At 45.4% G+C, this 19,722-nt stretch overlaps 1 protein-coding gene across 1 annotated transcript in view; it reads left to right on the top strand.

Moving 5' to 3' along the window:
- Positions 1–494: 494 nt before the first annotated feature.
- LOC117514967 (UPF0606 protein KIAA1549-like) overlaps positions 495–19,722 on the top strand; it is a 107,810-nt gene continuing 88,582 nt past the window's right edge. The window contains 7 exon segments of the mRNA XM_034175530.1: positions 495–2,738; positions 2,905–2,993; positions 4,690–4,849; positions 4,947–5,077; positions 5,668–5,860; positions 7,347–7,406; positions 7,780–7,925. Of these exon segments, the coding sequence (XP_034031421.1) occupies positions 515–2,738; positions 2,905–2,993; positions 4,690–4,849; positions 4,947–5,077; positions 5,668–5,860; positions 7,347–7,406; positions 7,780–7,925 (3,003 nt within the window). The 5' untranslated portion in view covers positions 495–514.

Below are 19,722 nucleotides of genomic sequence, written 5' to 3'. Positions count from 1 at the left end.
ACCTGTGCACTAATCATGGTGTCTAATCAGCATCTTGATATGGCACACCTGTGAGGTGGGATGGATTATCTCAGCAAAGGAGAAGTGCTCACTATCACAGATTTAGACTGGTTTGTGAACAATATTTGAGGGAAATGGTGATATTGTGTATGTGGAAAAAGTTTTAGATCTTTGAGTTCATCTCATACAGAATGGGAGCAAAACCAAAACTGTTGCGTTTATATTTTTGTTGAGTGTATATGTGTGTGTGTATATGTGTATATGTGTGTGTGTATATGTGTGTATATATATGTATATGTGTGTGTATACACACCACTGAATTTTGGAGGTGATCCGGATTGGCAGACGTCAGAAATCTCAAATTGCTCTTCTTCCTGCTTTGTTTTGTTGTTTTTATTGTTATTATTATTATTCTGTATGTGACTGTACATTAAAGTTTGCTATGTATAATTAATTATTTTATCCCTAAATGGAAAATTATTTTTATTTCTCAGCAGCAAAGCCTTGTTTGGACATGACACACCACTCAACGGAATTATCTGGAGATGTTTCAAGATTAATGGGTTCACCACCATCAGCCTTACCAGCCTTACACATCATCACTTCAGGGAAGTCACACCAGCCCAGTGCCCTGTCACCCATTCCTGCACGTTTCCACAGAGCTAGGACTGCTAGTGTCATGCATTTTCACTGGGGACATGCACCTTCGCAAACATTTACACCAAGTGACCTCCATACAAGTGATGTACAACCTCTTTCCACTCCCCAGTTAGGCCTACTTGACCCTGTACTTGGGTCCAGCATAACACTTAAAACTCTGGTTTCCGCAGATTGGAAGATAACAGAGTCAAATTTTGCCAAGCAACCCATAGCTGACTCTCCAGTGTTTCTAACATCGCAGCTGCCTCTTGTTTCAAATATATCAGCACCATCATTAAGCCCATCTGTATTTACCAGTTCAAAAACACCACATCTTGTGCTTAATTCTGACCAGATAACTCTCGAGGAGCCACTATTTTCTCCGATTGAGCAGCAGGAGAGAGGATCAGAACACATGCTAGTAAGCATGACCTCACTTGATCTGCCAAAATTGGCTTTCACAGACCTTCAGGCAGATGCATCTCACAGCCGCAATCATTTTGTTTTTGACCCCAAACTGTTTGTAAAAGCCTCATCTAAAACCCTGGATGTGAACCAGCTGAACCAGCCTCGCAGTGCCCCACTGCAACAGTCCAACTCATCACATGGGTTTCATATGCTACCTACTCCAGCTGTTATGCTGGCCTCTAGCTCCTCAGTGCCTTTCATCAGTCCTGCGTCACCTTCAGCAGAATCTGCTGAGCTCTTTCCAGAGGATTTCTTCCCAACCAACACTATGGATATAGATTGGGGGTCTGGGGACTATTTGGAAACTATGTCGTTCTTAGTTTCAGAAGGAGGTGACTACTCCTTAGTCACCAAGTTACCTTCTGACATGTATGATTTGGAGGATGTCACAGAACGTTATGACACATCTTTCCCTTCAAGGGTAGGCATATCTCCATCATCCTTACAACCTCTTCCTGTCTCACTTTCTTACAGTCCCACATCAGCACACAGCATCGCCATTCCACTTACAACCACTTACCCTTCTTATTTGTCCACAATTCATTACACACTTGAGCCTACTCCCACAGGTCATGGTGATACCTCTGATGCCTCAGACATAGACTGGTCAGATACTCTGACCATTGAACCAACAGATGTCCTTCTTCCTGATATGAACAGCTTGGAATATTACACCACTCAGTTATCCAAGGAGAACGTCAGTAAAGATACTGGAGCAGAACACAAAGGGATTGTTTCTATTTCACAGTATTTTTCTGTGGAGTCAGTCAGTGCTAAGCACATCACACCCACCAACAGCTACTATGTGCAGCTAAGCAACATACTCACTGTTGCATTTGGTGGTGAACAGCCCCAACACAACAATGAGACGAAGTGGACTGAGGACAGTACCTCTGGTGACGTTTCAGGGTTTGAACCTAGTGATGTGACAGCTACAATACCCACCACAGATCAGAATCTGGCAATAAATACCTCTGAGCTTTTTGTGTATGCTTCACAAGAAGCATCCCCATTCTTTGAGCTCTCCTCTTCCAGTAGGGCTGGTCATATGCCCACCAGTGACTGGTCTACACATACACCAACTGTTGCACTGGACACACCCGTTATACCTCCCAGTACTGCCTCTGTGCAGCCAGATGACACATTTTTCTCCTCTCTGACAGATGTCCATTGGTTTGTCACAGAGTCTTTCCTACAAAGCACCGTACAGACTACTGCAATCATACTTCCAACTGAACCTATTGCCCACACAACAGCCAATACAACAGCAGTAACTCCAAACATCACTGATACTACTGCTGAATTGATTCCCAACATCACTGCACCTACACCTGAATCAACACCTAACACCACTTTGGTTCCTCCATTTATGATGGGTGATGAAGGGACTGATGGATTCGACATTCCAGTTACATTTACCTTGAGCCCAACAGGCAGTGAAACTAATACAGGGTCTGTTGTACCAACTACTACAACTTCCACAACTACATCTCCTCAAGCCACAACCACAGGTACTGCCTCCACTCATCTCAGCTTCACCTCTGTCACCACTGGGACGATCCTGACTTCAGCATCAACATCAAGACAGTACCTCTGCAACATTAACAGGCCTGCTTATTTAATAAAAATTGGTAAGCAGGATACCACTTTACTTTGTGCTATGTTTCTATCGCAGCTTTCCAAGATCTGTTTATATATAAATATATATATCTTAAAATACTCTGACTATATATGAGAGCATTGTTGTTGTAGTTATTATTATGAAACAAGATGATAAGCAAATACTTTACTCTAAAGGTTTTCCTTCTGGTGCAACTGTTGGATTTGCCAAATCTCAAGTCAGAGACATCCTGAAAGCAGAATTCAACAAATCAATTGAACTGCAGGTATTTCTTTCTGGAAATTCAGTTTTTATTATTCTAATTATTATTTAGAAATGTAATATTCAAAATTAATACAACCAGGATCAAAGTGGGTGGTTGTCATTTGGGACATATATGGCACCAGTGCATCCTCCCAGACCTGAGCTGAATTTAAAAAAAAAATGAATCATGGTAATACATTGATAACATACTTGTGTGTGCGCGCTATAAAATGTTTGAAAATTATGTGTTCTTAGTCTACTCTCTGTTGCAACGCATGTTATGCTGCGTTTACACATAACGATGACAAGTCACGAATGCCACGAAGTATACATTCTTGGCCGCTGATCACGAATGTCATGATTCGGGGCAGAGGCGTCAGGTGTCCTCAGGAACTGCACGTGTTGCTGGAGAATTATCAGGAACCATTACGCACGGTCAAGAATAATGTTCCGCATTGTTGCGCGCTATTGCGCGTAACAGCGCATCGTTAAGTTCTGTCACGTTGTGAATGAGGTGTATTGTGTCCACACACACCCATATTCATCCAGCCGATTTCAGATCGCTCCAGTTTTTCAGAAGAATTTTGTGACTGCATGCATAGTTGGGCTCTGTGCCATGAAGTGGTGCAGATAGGAGGAGGAGGAGATGGACAGAGCCAGATGTGTGGCTTCATGCGGCTCTCGTCTCGCATGTTTTCCCAAACGTCATGCACATGCAGCAGGTGGAACACCTGAACGCTGAAGAGCACTGAAATTAGACTTTTAGCTGACTTGGTGTCAGCAGTCAAACTGAATGCGGTGCAGCAGGGTTTAATTGTGCACGCTCTTCTTCCTCCGCCGGACTGGAGGAGGTGCAGAGATGTCTGGCTGCACGTGAGTCTCCTCTCGCTCCTCTGGTTCCTCTGGCTCAGACTCGTTCTCCCACTCATCGGTTACAACAGCAGGTGGAACACCTGCAGGAGCGTCCTGAGGAGCTTCAGCAGGAACTGTGGAACGACACTTGGCTGACTTCGCGTCACTGTTCCTCTTCGGCAAACTGCATCAAACTGAACGCTGTGGAGCCGAGTTTAATTATGCGCACGTGACAGAAAACTGATTCATCGTGGCGCGCAGTGAAATGTGACGCCGCATTAATGTTGTGTCAAAACTTGACAGTTTCCGTGTCACTTCGTAATAACGCGTGACAGTTTGGGCTCCAAGAACCATCACAGGAACCACTACGAACGTTGTCACGTTCTATTATTCTATTAAGGATCACTACTCATCAAGATGGATCAACACGCTCAGTTGCGACCTCCACGACATGAGACGAAATGAGGGTGGTGTGTGACATTCGTGGAAGATTTTTTTGATAGGCAAAAACATGCTCCACGAATGTCAAGAATATCACGCACCAACACGCACTATTAAGAAACCTATTCAGATGCGTTAAGTCATGTTAAGAATGTCAGGAATGTGTCACGAATAACAGAAAAATTACATTTGTAACACGTCTTGCTTATGTGTAAACGCACCTTTACTAAATGTTGCAGTGTTCTGTCAAGACAGTATTTTTGTCTACAGCTTGTATATGTCATCAGGCCAGTGTACATGCTTTTTTTGTGCGTGTGCTGTTACCTAAAATGTAGGTGTCACTCATAAACACATCCACCAACTTAACCGAGTGAATGACTATGTGATGTGAACCTTTTACACATATACCTGGTTTATGTCTGAAGGTTGTGGAGCCCCCACCAAAATTTGCATTTCGAGTAGTGTCTGGTCCAGTTGTCTATACAGCTATATCAGTCATCAGTGCTTTGCAAAGGTCTGGGCGCCGCTTCCTGTCTTTGTCTGCCAACCGGACAATTCCAGGCACTAAATATCAAGTCCACACAGGTAATTGACAGTTTATTAAAATTGTGTTTCAGTGTCGCGAGAAGCCACTCACTCTCAAGATTTATCATTTTGTGATGTCCTTGTGTTGTCTCTCCAGTGTTGCAATTTGTACCGAGCCATATAGATATACGTGTATGCAACTTCAGTGAGAGCCTTGAGAGAGGCTTAACCACGGCTTTTGCAGAAATGCGACAGCATACACAGGACTCAAGCAACTTTACAGTACAAGTGAGTTGAAATGAGGAAGGACGGCATTAGCACCTGTGCTAAATGTATGCTGTTATCTTTCCCAAATGTTTAAAGTACTTTGCCAGATACTGCTTTGCAAACAAGGACAAGACTACTTCATTGCATTTGTTGCATTGTTTGGAATTTGGTAAATTAATGAGGGAAGAAATCCTTGGGTAAAGTTAGGTCTGGTGGTCACCAAGACCACTGTTGCTTGTTAAAATTAATGCAAAAATGGTTATTTTAGAGATGTGGGAATGGACTAGTTGTCTACCAGGGTGATTTCCATCCAATCTCCAAGGCAGTTCAATGGATTTGTGGATGCAGCAAAGTGCAGCACCAACACATGCTGTCAGACTTGACTTGTAGTTGGGTAATATTACAGTTAAGGAATTACAATCATAGCAAACTTTTAATTGTAAACTAAAATATGGCCAGATTTTGCTGTCATTGTAATTCTGTTACCATAGAATTTCCCAGTTGTAAGACCATCACTATATGTAATTTCCTTCATTTGACTTCTTGTACTTGAATCCTGCTCTAGTTGCTGAGTATTGATGTATTTATTGTTACCTGTATTATTTTTTTAGATTGTAAATATCACTATGGCTGCTTCCAACTACCAGCAGCAACAGGTTGTGAGGGAACCAGTGGACATAATTTGGACTGTGCATGGTTCCAAGGGTTATCTGCTGGGATCAGAGGTCAGCAGTGCTCTCATGAAGTTCCCCGTGGTGGAATTCAGCTATTACATGGGCTTTCCTGTACTACAGATTGCTGAGCGTAAGTCCCTCAAGGTTTTTATATATATATATATATATATATATATATATATATATATATATATATATATATATATATATATATACAACGAGAAGCCGGGCATTGTACGGTTTGAATGCGTGACACGGAGTCTAAGGCTGGGTTCACACAGCAGGATAATTAGGCCGATATCGGACCCGATCTTCCCCATCCGACAGTCTTGAGGACGTCCTGACAATCGTGATGACGCTAAAGATAATCTTATCAGATATTCCTCCCGTGTGTAGTGTGTTAAGAGCGCTCTGATCTGCGCAGAAGGCCGTCAGGAGCGCTCCGATCGCAAATCGGGGATATTCAACATGTTGGATTTTTTTGACCCGATATCGCAGCGTGTGTTGTGTCCTCCGACCAAAACAAGCTCACAGCCTGCTGAATGTGACGTGCAGCCAATCAGAAAGCGAGGTGACGGACGCACGGAGTGGAAAATAAAATCAAAACAGCTGTTCTGACTTACCAGAAAGTCCGGTGATCGCGCTTTCTCCACTTCTTTAAAGAACGCCTTTTCTTTTTCTTTTTGTACCGTTTTTTCCCTCTGTTTTAAATAGTCCACAAAGTACCTCCGTTTGTTTACTCTGAAGTCATGTTTAATCTCAAGAGATTTTGCGAGATTTCCTGTCTGAACTGTAAATGTTCGTGTGTGTGAAATCTGTTCGTGTGTGGTGGTGTTGTCCTTACCGTGTGGCTGAACCCCACACACTGTACGACCAAACCTGTTAGATCCATGATTTTTTTTATCTTCACCTGTGTGGTCTCTCAGGTTTTGGAAACCTAAAGATAATTTTAAAATCCTGTCGTGTGAACCAGGTTTAAAACACCACAACGCAAAGCAGAGTGGTGTTACTCCGCGAAGTGCATTCAAATTGTATAATGCATGGCTTCGAGTTGTTTAATTTGCTTATACCATGGTCCCACACAGTGAGCTAACACACAAATATTTATTTAAGTTAATAGAACTTGATAAAAATGCATAAGTATTTGGGACTGTTATATGCCAGTCTCAAGATATTTTCGTCCTTGGCAACCGTTCGCTTCTTCTTTCGCGTCTTCAGTCTTGTCCAGTTCATCCGATGTTAAATATTAAAATTCACTTGGAAATTCATGTTTTATCACATTTCTGTCATTCACCTGTCAAAACACAGCTGATCTGCATCAACTGATTTGTGCGTTGCTGTGGTGACGACCAGAGCGAAGTGATATTACAGTGACTTAACTTGCCGAACTACGTGTGTGTGTACATGAAAATAATGCACGTCAGTTAGACATGAAATTCTCACTGACCATGGTATAAATAATATTAACCTTTTCCATTTGGTCATAATGGCACAATGATCCCTAAATTGTTTCCATTAGCTCCAAGATTGATGCGTGATTGTGTCACATTAACATTGACGGTGGCCTTAAAAAGACAGACATTTTATTTAAACGTCATTCTCTCCCTCCCCCCCAGCTTTCCATTATCCAGAGTTGAACACCAGCCAGCTGCTTCGTTCTTCATGGGTTAGAACAGGTACGAGATTATATAAGTTTTTTTTTTTTTGTGATATTATGGGCCAAAGTTACTAAGAAAATGGTTCAGCACATAATCAAATGATTTTGTTTGATTTTTCTGGATTATTTATGTTAATAATCTCCAGATCCCAGAAGAAAGATGAGATTGGCAGGAACGCAACCATATCATAAACATTGGTTTCAGCAGCTCCTGGGAAAAATATATCAGATTTCTGTTTAGTTTTTAGTCATTTATTTGCCTGTACATTCATTGATTAACAGTTAAGTATTTACAAATTTATTCTAAAGCTCAGTCGAACTAAAGTGAATGCAACCACACACAGTATGGTAAATGACTAATTGTTCATTGATGATTCATTTTCTCTCTATAGTGCTTCTGGGTGTGCTGGACCAGAAAGTGGGTGAGAGAACCTTCCAAGCCAATATGGAGCGTCGGATGGCCATGTTACTTGGGGAAGCAATGGGACTAATCAAACGTGTTAAAAGAGCCACCAGCATAGGAAACAGCAGCGTTCAGGTACTTTTATTCCTTATTACACTCAATGTTTGTGTTCACAGATGCTTTGAGGCTTTGGAGAAACTGACACAAACTTTAAATCAAGCTTCAGTCACTAATGTAGAAAATGTATCCAGATGAAAATTAATGTATCTGGGTAGCAGCAAACTGGTGAGATAATTGTACTAAGTTATAAAACTTTTTTTTCCTTTAGTAAACTTTAACTTTTAAACATAAACTTTCTCTTAATAGAGTATATCTTTAAACAGTGCTGTAGACAAATGTGTCTTACATTCACAAAGCTGAGATTGTTCTGAGCATTTCAATATGCAACACATGGACATTGTATTCAAAGAAAGGGTGTTAAAAGGAGAATTTCTTAAGGTATGGTAAAACTGAGAAAATGCCCTTAGGGCTCAAAGGGATAAACGCTGCCTTATAACAAGCTGTTGTTTTAAATGTTGTCAAAACAGATGAAATGGAATAAACAGTAGTAAAAATATTATCTGTAATCAAATTTTTAAATCTCTTAAGTACATGTTAAGCTGCGGTCACGCTGTTGCTGTAGTTACACTTGTTTCATGCAAATCAAATCTGAATTTAGATACACAATTTTTCAAACAGCATACTGAGTTTTTACTCACACTTCAAAATACAAGGTGACTTTATGATCAGATGTATGGTCAGATTTTGTCAATGCTACACAATGTGTAAAGTCAAATAGAAGCACACATTTTCATACAGTCAAGTGTGTCTGTCTGCACACACAGTGGGGCTACAAAAATGGCACAATAAATTCTGAACTGAGATGCGTGTTGTGTGGGCCGCTGAAGAGGAGGTACTGCTGGCCCACCACCACCAGAGGGCACCCTGCCTGGAGTGCGGGCTCCAGGCACCAGAGGGCGCTGCCGCCTCACAGGAGCAGCCGGGGTGACAGCTGTCACTTATCACCTACGACAGCTGTCACCAATCATCTGATCTTCAGTGGTATATCAGCAAGACGACATCTCCACCTCTTTGCCGAGATATCGCTCTACCAAGGAGGTAACGTTCTCAGCTGACTGTGAATATCTGTTGCTTGTGTGTGTTGGACAGCAGATATTCTGTTTCTTTTTTCGACGAGAGGTGGAGGTGGTTTTCCCCACCATACGTGTTGCTGGGTGCACACGCACCCACATCTAACTGTTTTTGTTCCTCGCCAGCAGTACCAGATCTGACAAGCGGAGGCAGTGGCCACCTGGGTGTTCGGGACTTGGCGGCTCCAGTATTCCCGGGGTTCGGTGGCGGAGGAAATCGTGTGGTTCCGGTTCTGCTTTGGACGGACGTCTCTTACCTTCGAGCCTGCCCACGTGACACATTTTTTGTGAATTGACTACTTGTCTACAATTGTAATTCGCAGTGTTGGTTGTGCTTCTTCACAACAGTAAAGTGTTGTTATTTGACTTCCTCCATTGTCCGTTCATTTGCGCCCCCTGTTGTGGGTCCGTGCTCCTACACTTTCACAACAGGATATCTCGGCCAACGTCATGGACCCCGAGGGGCGTCAACCGGCTGTTGAACGGCCAATGGAAGAACAGGGCGCACAGGCGTCTGCAGGAGGAATGATCGGTGAGTTGCAGCGAATCCTCACCGCCTTTACGGCTCGGTTGGATCTAATGACCGAGCAGAACGTCCTCCTTAACCGCAGGGTGGAAGCTCTCGCCGCTCAGGTGGAAGCGCGCCCTCAGGGCGCTGCTGCGGCTCTCCCTCCTGTCGATCCTGTGCGCAACGTTGACATTCCACAGGTCGTTCAACGACCCCTCCCACCTTCCCCTGAAGCATACATAAGCCCTCCAGAGCCGTACGGGGGTTGTGTGGAGACGTGCGCGGACTTTCTTATGCAGTGTTCGCTCGTCTTCGCACAACGTCCCGTCATGTACACGACTGATGCTAGCAAGATAGCTTATGTTATAACACTGCTTTGCGGTGAGGCACGCGCTTGGGCTACAGCGCTCTGGGAGCAAAATTCACGGCTCCTTCAGACATATGATGGGTTTGTGAGGGAGTTCAGAACAGTGTTCGATCACCCAAATAGAGGAGAGACCGCTTCAGCCGTGCTGCTGTCAATGAGACAGGGGCGCCGGAGCGCAGCTGCTTATGCAGTCGACTTCCGCATCGCGGCGGCGAGGTCCGGCTGGAATAGCACTGCCCTCCGTGCCGCCTTCGTAAACGGACTGTCGTTGGTCCTGAAGGAGCACCTGGTGGCTAAGGACGAACCGCGGGATTTAGACGGGCTTATTGATCTGGTTATACGATTAGACAATCGGTTAGAAGAACGCCGTCGGGAACGAGATGAAGGGCGTGGCCGGGCACACGCCGTCCCTCTCCCTTCCGGTTCCAACCGAGCTCCGCCCTCCCCACGCTCCACAGCCTCTTCGCTCCGTGTGGTTACAGCTCCTCCTGCTGATGAAGCTATGGACACGAGCAGGGCCACATTCAGACCACCGGATAGACAGAGGAGGCTGGTCCGCGGAGCGTGCTTTGTTTGTGGCTCGATAGAGCATCAAGTGAGGGACTGCCCCGAGCGGTTAACACCAACGCCCGCCCCTAGAAACTGGGCTAGGGGCGGGCCAAGACATTCACGTGGGACACACCCGTATTGCCACACGACTCCCGGTTACAATCCTTTATGAGGATTAACCCTTCAGGCCCCAGCACTGGTGGACACGGGCTCTGAAGGGAATTTGCTAGACAGCAAATGGGCCAGGGAGGCAGGGCTCCCTCTGGTGGCACTTACTTCACCTGTGCAAGTACGGGCACTAGATGGCTCCCTACTCCCTTTAATCACACATAAGACACCTCCAGTAACTCTGGTGGTGTCAGGGAACCACCGGGAGGAAATCGAGTTTTTTGTGACTCATGCCACCTCCCGCGTGATTCTCGGGTTCCCCTGGATGTTAAAACACAATCCCCGGATCGATTGGCCGTCCGGGGTAGTGGTTCAGTGGAGCGAGACCTGCCATCGGGTATGTTTAGGTTCCTCGGTTCCTCCCAGTTCCCAGGCTAAGGAGGAGGTCAGAGCCCCGCCCAATCTCGGGACAGTGCCGGTGGAGTACCATGACCTTGTGGACGTGTTCAGCAAGGATCTGGCGCTCACCCTTCCCCGCACCGCCCGTACGATTGTGCCATTGATTTGGTTCCAGGCGTTGAGTTTCCGTCCAGCAGGCTGTACAACCTCTCACGACCTGAGCGCGAATCAATGGAGACCTACATCCAGGACTCTTTAGCTGCCGGGTTGATCCGGAATTCCACCTCCCCGATGGGTGCAGGTTTCTTTTTTGTGGGGAAAAAGGATGGCGGACTACGTCCATGCATTGATTACAGGGGGCTGAACGAAATCACGGTTCGTAACCGATACCCATTGCCCTTGTTGGATTCAGTGTTCACGCCCCTGCATGGAGCCCAAATGTTCACTAAGCTGGATCTTAGAATGCGTATCACCTGGTTCGGATCCGGAAGGGAGACGAGTGGAAGACGGCATTTAACACCCCCTTAGGTCACTTTGAGTACCTGGTCATGCGTTCGGTCTTACAAACGCCCCGGGACGTTCCAAGCATTGGTTAATGATGTCTTGCGGGATTTCCTGCACCGATTCGTCTTCGTATATCTGGACGATATACTCATCTTTTCTCCGGATCCTGAGACCCATGTCCGGCATGTACGTCAGGTCCTGCAGCGGTTGTTAGAGAACCGGCTGTTTGTGAAGGGCGAGAAGTGCGAGTTCCACCGCACTTCTTTGTCCTTCCTGGGGTTTATCATCTCCCTAACTCCGTCGCTCCTGATCCGGCTAAGGTCGCTGGCGGTGAGAGACTGGCCCCAACCCACCAGCCGTAGGAAGCTGCAACAGTTCCTCGGCTTTGCTCATTTCTACAGGAGGTTCATTAAGGGCTACAGTCAGGTAGTTAGCCCCCTGACAGCCCTGACCTCACCAAAAGTCCCCTTCACCTGGTCGGATCATTGCGATGCCGCGTTCAAGGAGTTGAAACAGCGCTTCTCGTCTGCACCCGTTCTGGTGCAGCCCGATCCTAGTCGCCAGTTAGTGGTTGAAGTGGACGCCTCGGACTCAGGGATAGGAGCTGTGCTTTCCCAGAGCGGGAAGACCGATAAGGTCCTTCACCATGTGCCTATTTTTCCCGCAGGTTGACCCCGGCCGAACGGAACTATGACGTCGGCAATCGAGAACTCCTTGCGGTGAAAGAGGCTCTTGAAGAGTGGAGACATCTGTTGGAGGGAACGTCCGTGCCATTCACGGTTTTCACTGACCACCGGAACCTGGAGTATATCAGGACCGCCAAGCGGCTGAAACCCCAGGCAAGCCCGCTGGTCACTGTTCTTCGGCCGTTTGACTTCCGGATCACCTACCGTCCCGGGACCAAAAACCAGAGATCGGATGCCTTGTCCCGGGTACATGAAGATGAAGTCAAAGCGGAGTTGTCGGATCCACCGGAACCCATCATCCCGGAGTCCACTATCGTGGCCACCCTCACCTGGCACGTAGAGAGAACCGTCCGGGAGGCCCTGGCACGAAGCCCGGACCCCGGAAACTGGGCCGAAGAACAGACTCTACGTCCCACCAGAGGCTAGGGCTGCAGTCCTGGACTTCTGTCACGGCTCCAAGCTCTCCTGTCATCCAGGGGTGCGAAGAACCGTGGCAGTTGTCCGGCAGCACTTCTGGTGGGCGTCCCTAGAGGCCGACGTCCGGGATTATATCCAGGCCTGCACCACCTGCGCCAGGGGCAAGGCTGATCATCGCAGGGCTTCGGGACTGCTCCAGCCGCTACCCGTGCCTCATCGCCCCTGGTCCCACATCGGCCTGGATTTTGTCACGGGCCTTCCACCGTCCCAGGGCAACACCACCATCCTCACGATAGTGGACCGATTCTCCAAGGCGGCCCACTTCGTGGCCCTCCCGAAGCTCCCGACTGCCCAGGAGACAGCGGACCTCCTGGTCCACCACGTCGTCCGGCTGCATGGGATTCCAACAGACATCGTCTCCGATCGCGGTCCCCAGTTCTCCTCGCACGTCTGGAGGAGCTTCTACCACGGTGAGTCTCTCATCCGGGTATCATCCCCAGACCAACGGGCAAGCAGAACGGGCCAATCAGGAGGTGGAACAGGCCCTGCGTTGCGTGACGGCCGCGCACCCGGCGGCCTGGAGTACCCATTTGGCCTGGATCGAGTATGCCCATAACAGCCCGGTGTCGTCAGCCACCGGCCTCTCCCCTTTTGAGGTGTGTCTGGGGTACCAGCCTCCTTTGTTTCCGGTGGTTGAGGGAGAGGTCGGTGTGCCCTCGGTTCAGGCCCACCTGCGGAAGTGCCGTCGGGTTGTGGCGTGCCGCCCGTTCTGCTTTGCTGAGGGCCCCGATGAGGACGAAAGCCCATGCAGACCGTTGGCGGACCCCGGCCCCTACGTATCGGCCAGGGCAGGAAGTGTGGTTGTCAACAAAGGACATTCCCCTCCAAGTGATCTCACCTAAACTGCAGGATCGGTACATCGGTCCATTTAAAATCCTCAAGGTCATCAGTCAGCCGCGGTGAGGCTTCAGCTTCCGGCTTCACTGCGGATCCATCCCGTTTTCCATGTGTCCCGGATTAAGCCACATCACACCTCACCCCTCTGTACTCCAGGTCCGGCACCACCTCCTGCCCGGATCACGATGGCGAGCCGGCTTGGACTGTGCGCCGGCTCTTGGATGTCCGAAGGATGGGCCGGGGCTTCCAGTATTTGGTGGACTGGGAGGGGTACGGCCCCGAAGAACGCTCCTGGTTGAAGAGGAGCTTCATCGTGGACCCGGCCCTCCTGGCCGATTTCTACCGCCGCCACCCGGACAAGCCTGGTCGGGCGCCAGGAGGCGCCCGTTGAGGGGGTGGTCCTGTTGTGTGGGCCGCTGAAGAGGAGGTACTGCTGGCCACCCCCACCAGAGGGCACCCTGCCTGGAGTGCGGGCTCCAGGCCACCAGAGGGCGCTGCCGCCTCACAGGAGCAGCCGGGGTGACAGCTGTCACTTATCACCTACTACAGCTGTCACCAATCATCTGATCTTCAGTGGTATATCAGCAAGACGACATATCCACCTCTTTGCCGAGATATCGCTCTACCAAGGAGGTAACGTTCTCAGCTGACTGTGAATATCTGTTGCTTGTGTGTATTGGACAGCAGCTATTCTGTTCTTTTTTCGACGAGCATGGTGGAGGTGGTTTCCCACCATACGTGTTACTGGTGCACACGCACCCACATAACTGTTTTTGTTCCTCGCCAGCAGTACCAGATCCGACAAGCGGAGGCCAGTGGCCACCTGGGTGTTCGAGACTTGGCGGCTCCAGTATTCCGGGGTTCGGTGGCGGAGGAAATCGTGTGGTTCGGTTCTGCTTTGGACGGACGTCTCTTATCTTCGAGCCTGCCCCAGTGACACATTTTTTGTGAATTGACTACTTGTTCACAATTGTAATTCGCCGTGTTGGTTGTGCTTCTTCACAACAGTAAAGTGTTGTTATTTGACTTCCTCCATTGTTCCGTTCATTTGCGCCCCCTGTTGTGGGTCCGTGTTCCTACACTTTCACAACAATGCGATCCAAATCCCACCTGATCTTGGGAAATTCAACATCCCAGTAAGTTTCATGAGGTGAATTGAAGGCTCAGGTAAAGCTGGGATGATACTACCTCCCGATACAATATTATACTTGCATGGCAATCGATATATATCATGTTTTTAAGAATGTGATTCTGCATGTATTGTAGTTGATATTACAATACATTGTGATTTCTTTGCATTTTTAGTACCAGTGGAACATGGGAAAGTTGAATAATACACATATGCTCATAAGTGGTGCTGGTGTGTGCTTTAAAAAAAAGAATTACAGAAAACACAGAGGGCAGCTCTTTTCATACAATCTGTTGCACCTGAGCACCAGTTTTGTGCCGGCTGATGCTATACATCTGTATATCATAAATTTATTAAAAAAAAACTCACATCTTAAGTTACATTTCCCCGGGAGAACTGTACGGGTATTTGGTAAGAAATAATTTGGTGCATTTTGAAGTAACTACTTCCTGCAGGGTCTTTGACAACTGACTCGGCTGTATTAAAAAGTGGCAACTACAGTGTATATTTGGGTTTTGCAAATGTCCTATTAATTGGATATCACATCTGCTATGGTGTATCAGGCAGAAGAACTCTTCTTGCTATCTTGGCTTAAATATTTATTTATTTATCTTTCCTCTGTGCTTGGTGTGACAATTGGACAGTAAGTTCCACCGCCGATGGGACGGCATCGTGTTTGGATCAGCCTGCATTAATGAGAAACTTTTGCAGTCTCTGGCTGCCACTTGTGAAAGTACATATTTGTCACTGAAATTTGATCTTCAGGTAAATATTACAGTAAAAAAAAGACTTGTACTCCAGAAAATATGGTAAACATTGCAATATCATTAGTTTCACCCCCATCCGTAGCATTTGGTATGGCTGCTTTTTGGCAACAAAAATGCTTCTTCATTAATTACACAACAAATGTTGAAGCATCTTAAATTAGAAGTTTGCTGAAGAATTACTCACCAGCTCTGGAAAGTGCTTCCTTCCTTGTGCGGCTTATATCATCATTCCCTGAGGTAAGATCGCTTGAACTACCTTTCCTCAGTACTGAGGGCTTATTATGTGAGTGCTGCAGTGTTTGCAGCCACTGAAAGCCTTACTGCTTTACTAATCAGGCTCTGCCTTTTGTGGGTTTGCTGTGCACCTGCTTCGCTCATCTCTAAAGGAACAGGACAGTGCTCTGTGTCCATGGTAACCGCATCTCCTTTCGGCCCAGGGCAAGCTACTCAAAGACCACAACCTTAAAAGTCCTTATTTCCTCTTTGTCATTTCTCTGGTTCTGTTTCTTGATGGTTCCTTTGAGCCACAGAGTTACTAAGAGCAGATAATTATTAACCATTTCTTTTTGTCTGTATCCCACAGTGAGGATGATTAAGCCCATTCCTGTTGGGAAGGCACACTTCATAACAAAAGACTTCAGCATGAGGGAAACAGATGAAAACATTTAGATAAAAGGGAATATGTTTGAGAAAGTATGGAAGCATATTTCATCTGGCATTATCACGTGTGGATGCACACAGTGATCTTTAAACAGCTTGTTGAACTGAAAAATGCTGTCCTCAGTTGAGAAGTTTTTTTTTTTTTTACTTTGTCTCCCACACAGCTGCCTTCATAAAATCTGCAGAGTAATTTGGGAAACCAGAGTGCCATGTTGGTGGTGAGCATTCAGTGTCAGACTGGTTGCTGTATTTAGATCTGTACTTCTACTCTCTGGCATTCTTTCTCCCTTTTTAAATGATTCTTTTCACAATCAAGAATATGTCTCCTTACCACCCGTGAGCTGTTGTTCATTTTTGTGTCTAATCAGCAAATGCTCGATTCAGACTTCTCAAACATCTGCTGCATTATCCACTTACAGTACTTAGGTTTATTGATTCATGTTCCATCTGCACCCAATCATAATCATTCAGGCATAGAGTGATCAGGTTAGCATTCACTGTCACTGCACCTACAGCAAATGATACTTGGTGCTGAAATTCATTTCAAGCTCATCACTGTTCTGATTTCTGGCCCTCATTGTTTGACAGTTGTGACTCGGTCTGTTTTTCTGACTGGGTTCGGAGGTCCTGCAGGTGGCCACTTGTCAGTTGGCTGTTGGCTCTGCTCTATACCAGAAGTTAGGTTTTCCCGGACTCTGCGACAGCAATTTATCATCCATTTAATATCCATTTAACATGTATCCTGCCCCATATTCACCTTAAATGTATCTGAGCTGTTTCTTATACGATAATGTCCTCACTGGCATTTGCAATCGGGTGGTTGACTCGCACTTTTTAGGTGCATTCAGTATCGAATACTGTAGTGATGGTGTCCTGCTGGATGGTGATGGGATTACAGTTAGTATAAATCTCAGACACATTTCAGTTGAGATGAAGGTGCTTTCTGGTATTCAAGAGGAAATACACACACTTGTACACGGAAGAGTCGATTGCAGGTGTTCTGTCAGTTGAGTCTTCAGTGTTGCTCAAATTTTAGTACTCAAATTAGTTAAAAATGTAGGTATCAATGCTTCTTTTGATTATAGTGCTTGTTGTTAACAAGTTCATCAGGTTGTGTGTGTTTGTTCTTTGTAGCCTTGAAAGGATACTGTCGTTGAGTCTACCAGAGCTTCTATACATATATTATATTAACATTTCAAAGACATCCATCTTTTAGTGCCTTTTGAACATAACGATTGAGGTGACTCACACTGCAGACCTTGGATTGAATCCTTTAGGATCCCTTGTCTGGCACTTAGACACACAAGCTGATTATGGCTGTGTGTTTCTGGGAAAACGATTGAGTCAGAGTTCTCTGGATGATGCTGTGAGTCCATTCATATTGTTTATCAGTGCATTTTGTTGGCCTTTTTACAGAGCACTGCCAAAATATTTTGGTTTCTATCAAAAGTGAGAGCCAACCTTTTTCAAGAACGTTTTGCAAAAATGGGCTCATTCGCAAAATTTGAGTGTCTCACACAGTATTGAAAAATAATTTTCAAATGTTCTTAAGATGCCCTTTTAAGCACACCTGCCACATAATGCACTTACACTTGGTGTGGACCAGACCCAATGTTATCACCATTTTGGGAAAAAATAATCTTCCAAAGCCGTATTGCTGTTGAACTGATGTCGTTTAAAAAAGTTTGCCTTTCTTCTCCATCTTAGACTAAATCTCAGATTTTATAAAAAAAAAAAATACATTACTAATTTAATAAATTTTGCTTTTAATTAGGGCACATCAAGGGAGTTTCACCTTCACTTCCAACCTGGTCCTTTCTGTGTGGTGTTTACGTGGGTTCCCTTCGGGTGCTCTGGCTTTCTCCCACTTCCAAAGACATTCAAGATTGGTGAATTGGTGACTCTAAATTGAATGTAGCTGTGAGTGACAGTATGAATGTGTTTCTGTGTATATGTGACCCTGTGATTGACTGGCGGGCTATCTGGGTGCGCCCTGCCTCTTGCCCAGTGACTGCTTGGATAGGACCCCCACACACACACACACATACATTCAATGACCCTCGGTTGGAATAAGCAGGTTCAGAAAATGAATGAATGAATGCTGTTAGTCAAGTAAACCAACTAACCATCTTTCTAACACCTTCCCAAGGGCAAGGATTGAGGTTAAAAAAAAAAACTTGAGAATGGGGCCAAATACTGTTAGATACCATAAATGAGATTTAATGGTTTGAAATGTGTTTGTGGTTCGTTATTGTGACAGCAGTAGTGGAGATAGTATCAGCGTTATTACATAACATATTGTTTGGCTTTGTTTTGATCTTCTAGGAAGGATGGAGTCATGGGGGGGGCATAGCTAGCCCATTATGCCTTACACGGTCAAGACAAAATCTGTACTTTCAGATTTTTAGAGATTTGTGTACATAAAAGGACAAACCAAATGATGAAAGCACCGAACATAAAACTATCAGATTCAAGATAAATGCACAAAGTCCGTTATCAAAGACATTTCAATATGTGCCTGTCATTAAAAGAAATTGGAGATAATCTGTGAATGTGCAGTTTCATGTTTAATTTGGATCTGTCATCTTTACAACACATTTAAAGTGAGTGAAAGGTAACTGTGGAGTCAAACAAATAAGAATACATTTAATTGTGGCTGTCAGGAAAAACTCAAGATAAATGTTACAAGGTTCCACAGAAAATGAGGTGCTACGCTCTTCATTAAAAACTCATTTTTAGTAGCATGAAGACGTTTTGCTCATTAGAACCTTCATTAAATATTAATTTTACGATGTCGAAACTGTAGTACTTTGTCTTCCATGGATCCTGTGCTTATTTTTAGAAGCAATTGCGTTTAGTCTATCCACTAGAAATATTGAACTGGAGACATCACAATGTGATGTAGGTTTAGGATGTGATGAAGGACGCGGAGTGACCGTACCAGCCAATAGAAGAAGACAACACCAACATATGCTACGTCATAAATTTATATTAAAATGGAAATAGATGATGCATACAGCCATTGCATGTCTTTCTTTTGATTAGAAAATAGCAAAGCCACTGTATTATATTCCCATAACTCACAATAATGTTGACATTATTAGGTTTACATTTACGCTGCCACGATTAGTGGAGCAACAATCTTGCCTATTACTGTGGCGACACATTAAACCCTCATCTATGACTGAGCTCGAAGCTAGACTGCCTGATATTTTAGCTTCAAGTTTGGAGAATGCTCAATCAGTTGACAATTTTGCGGATAGTTTAAATTCAGTGCTCAAAACTACACTTGATAAGGTTGCGCCACCTCTATTAAAATCACACCTTCCCAAAGCACAGTCGCCTTGGTTCAAGGGTTACTTGCATGACCTCAGGCAGAAGGCTAGAGATTTGGAATGGAAATGGCGTAGCTCCAAATTAGAGGTGTTCCACCTTGCGTGGCGTGATGCTATCATATTATAAGCATGCACTATTGACTACAAAGCTGGCCTATTATTCTGATTTGATCAATTAAAACAAGCATAATTCAAAGTTTTTGTTTGACACTAGCATTTCTCCTCTATGGGCAGCCACCTGTTAGTCACTATCCCTTTTCAGCACAGGACTTCTTGGATTATTTCGAGAAGAAAATGGAGGACATTAGGTTGAGCATATCTCAGCATGCCTTGGCCCAGCCACTACACCCTGCTATAGAAGTGGGTCCTACCACTGATGTTACCTAGGGTCCATCTTAGCCCCCCTGCTTTTTCCC

This window comes from Thalassophryne amazonica, chromosome 8 (assembly GCF_902500255.1).
Source record: "Thalassophryne amazonica chromosome 8, fThaAma1.1, whole genome shotgun sequence".
Lineage (NCBI taxonomy): Eukaryota > Metazoa > Chordata > Actinopteri > Batrachoidiformes > Batrachoididae > Thalassophryne > Thalassophryne amazonica.
The sequence above is the reverse complement of the archived record's forward strand: the minus strand, read 5'-3'. Positions and strand labels throughout refer to the sequence as shown.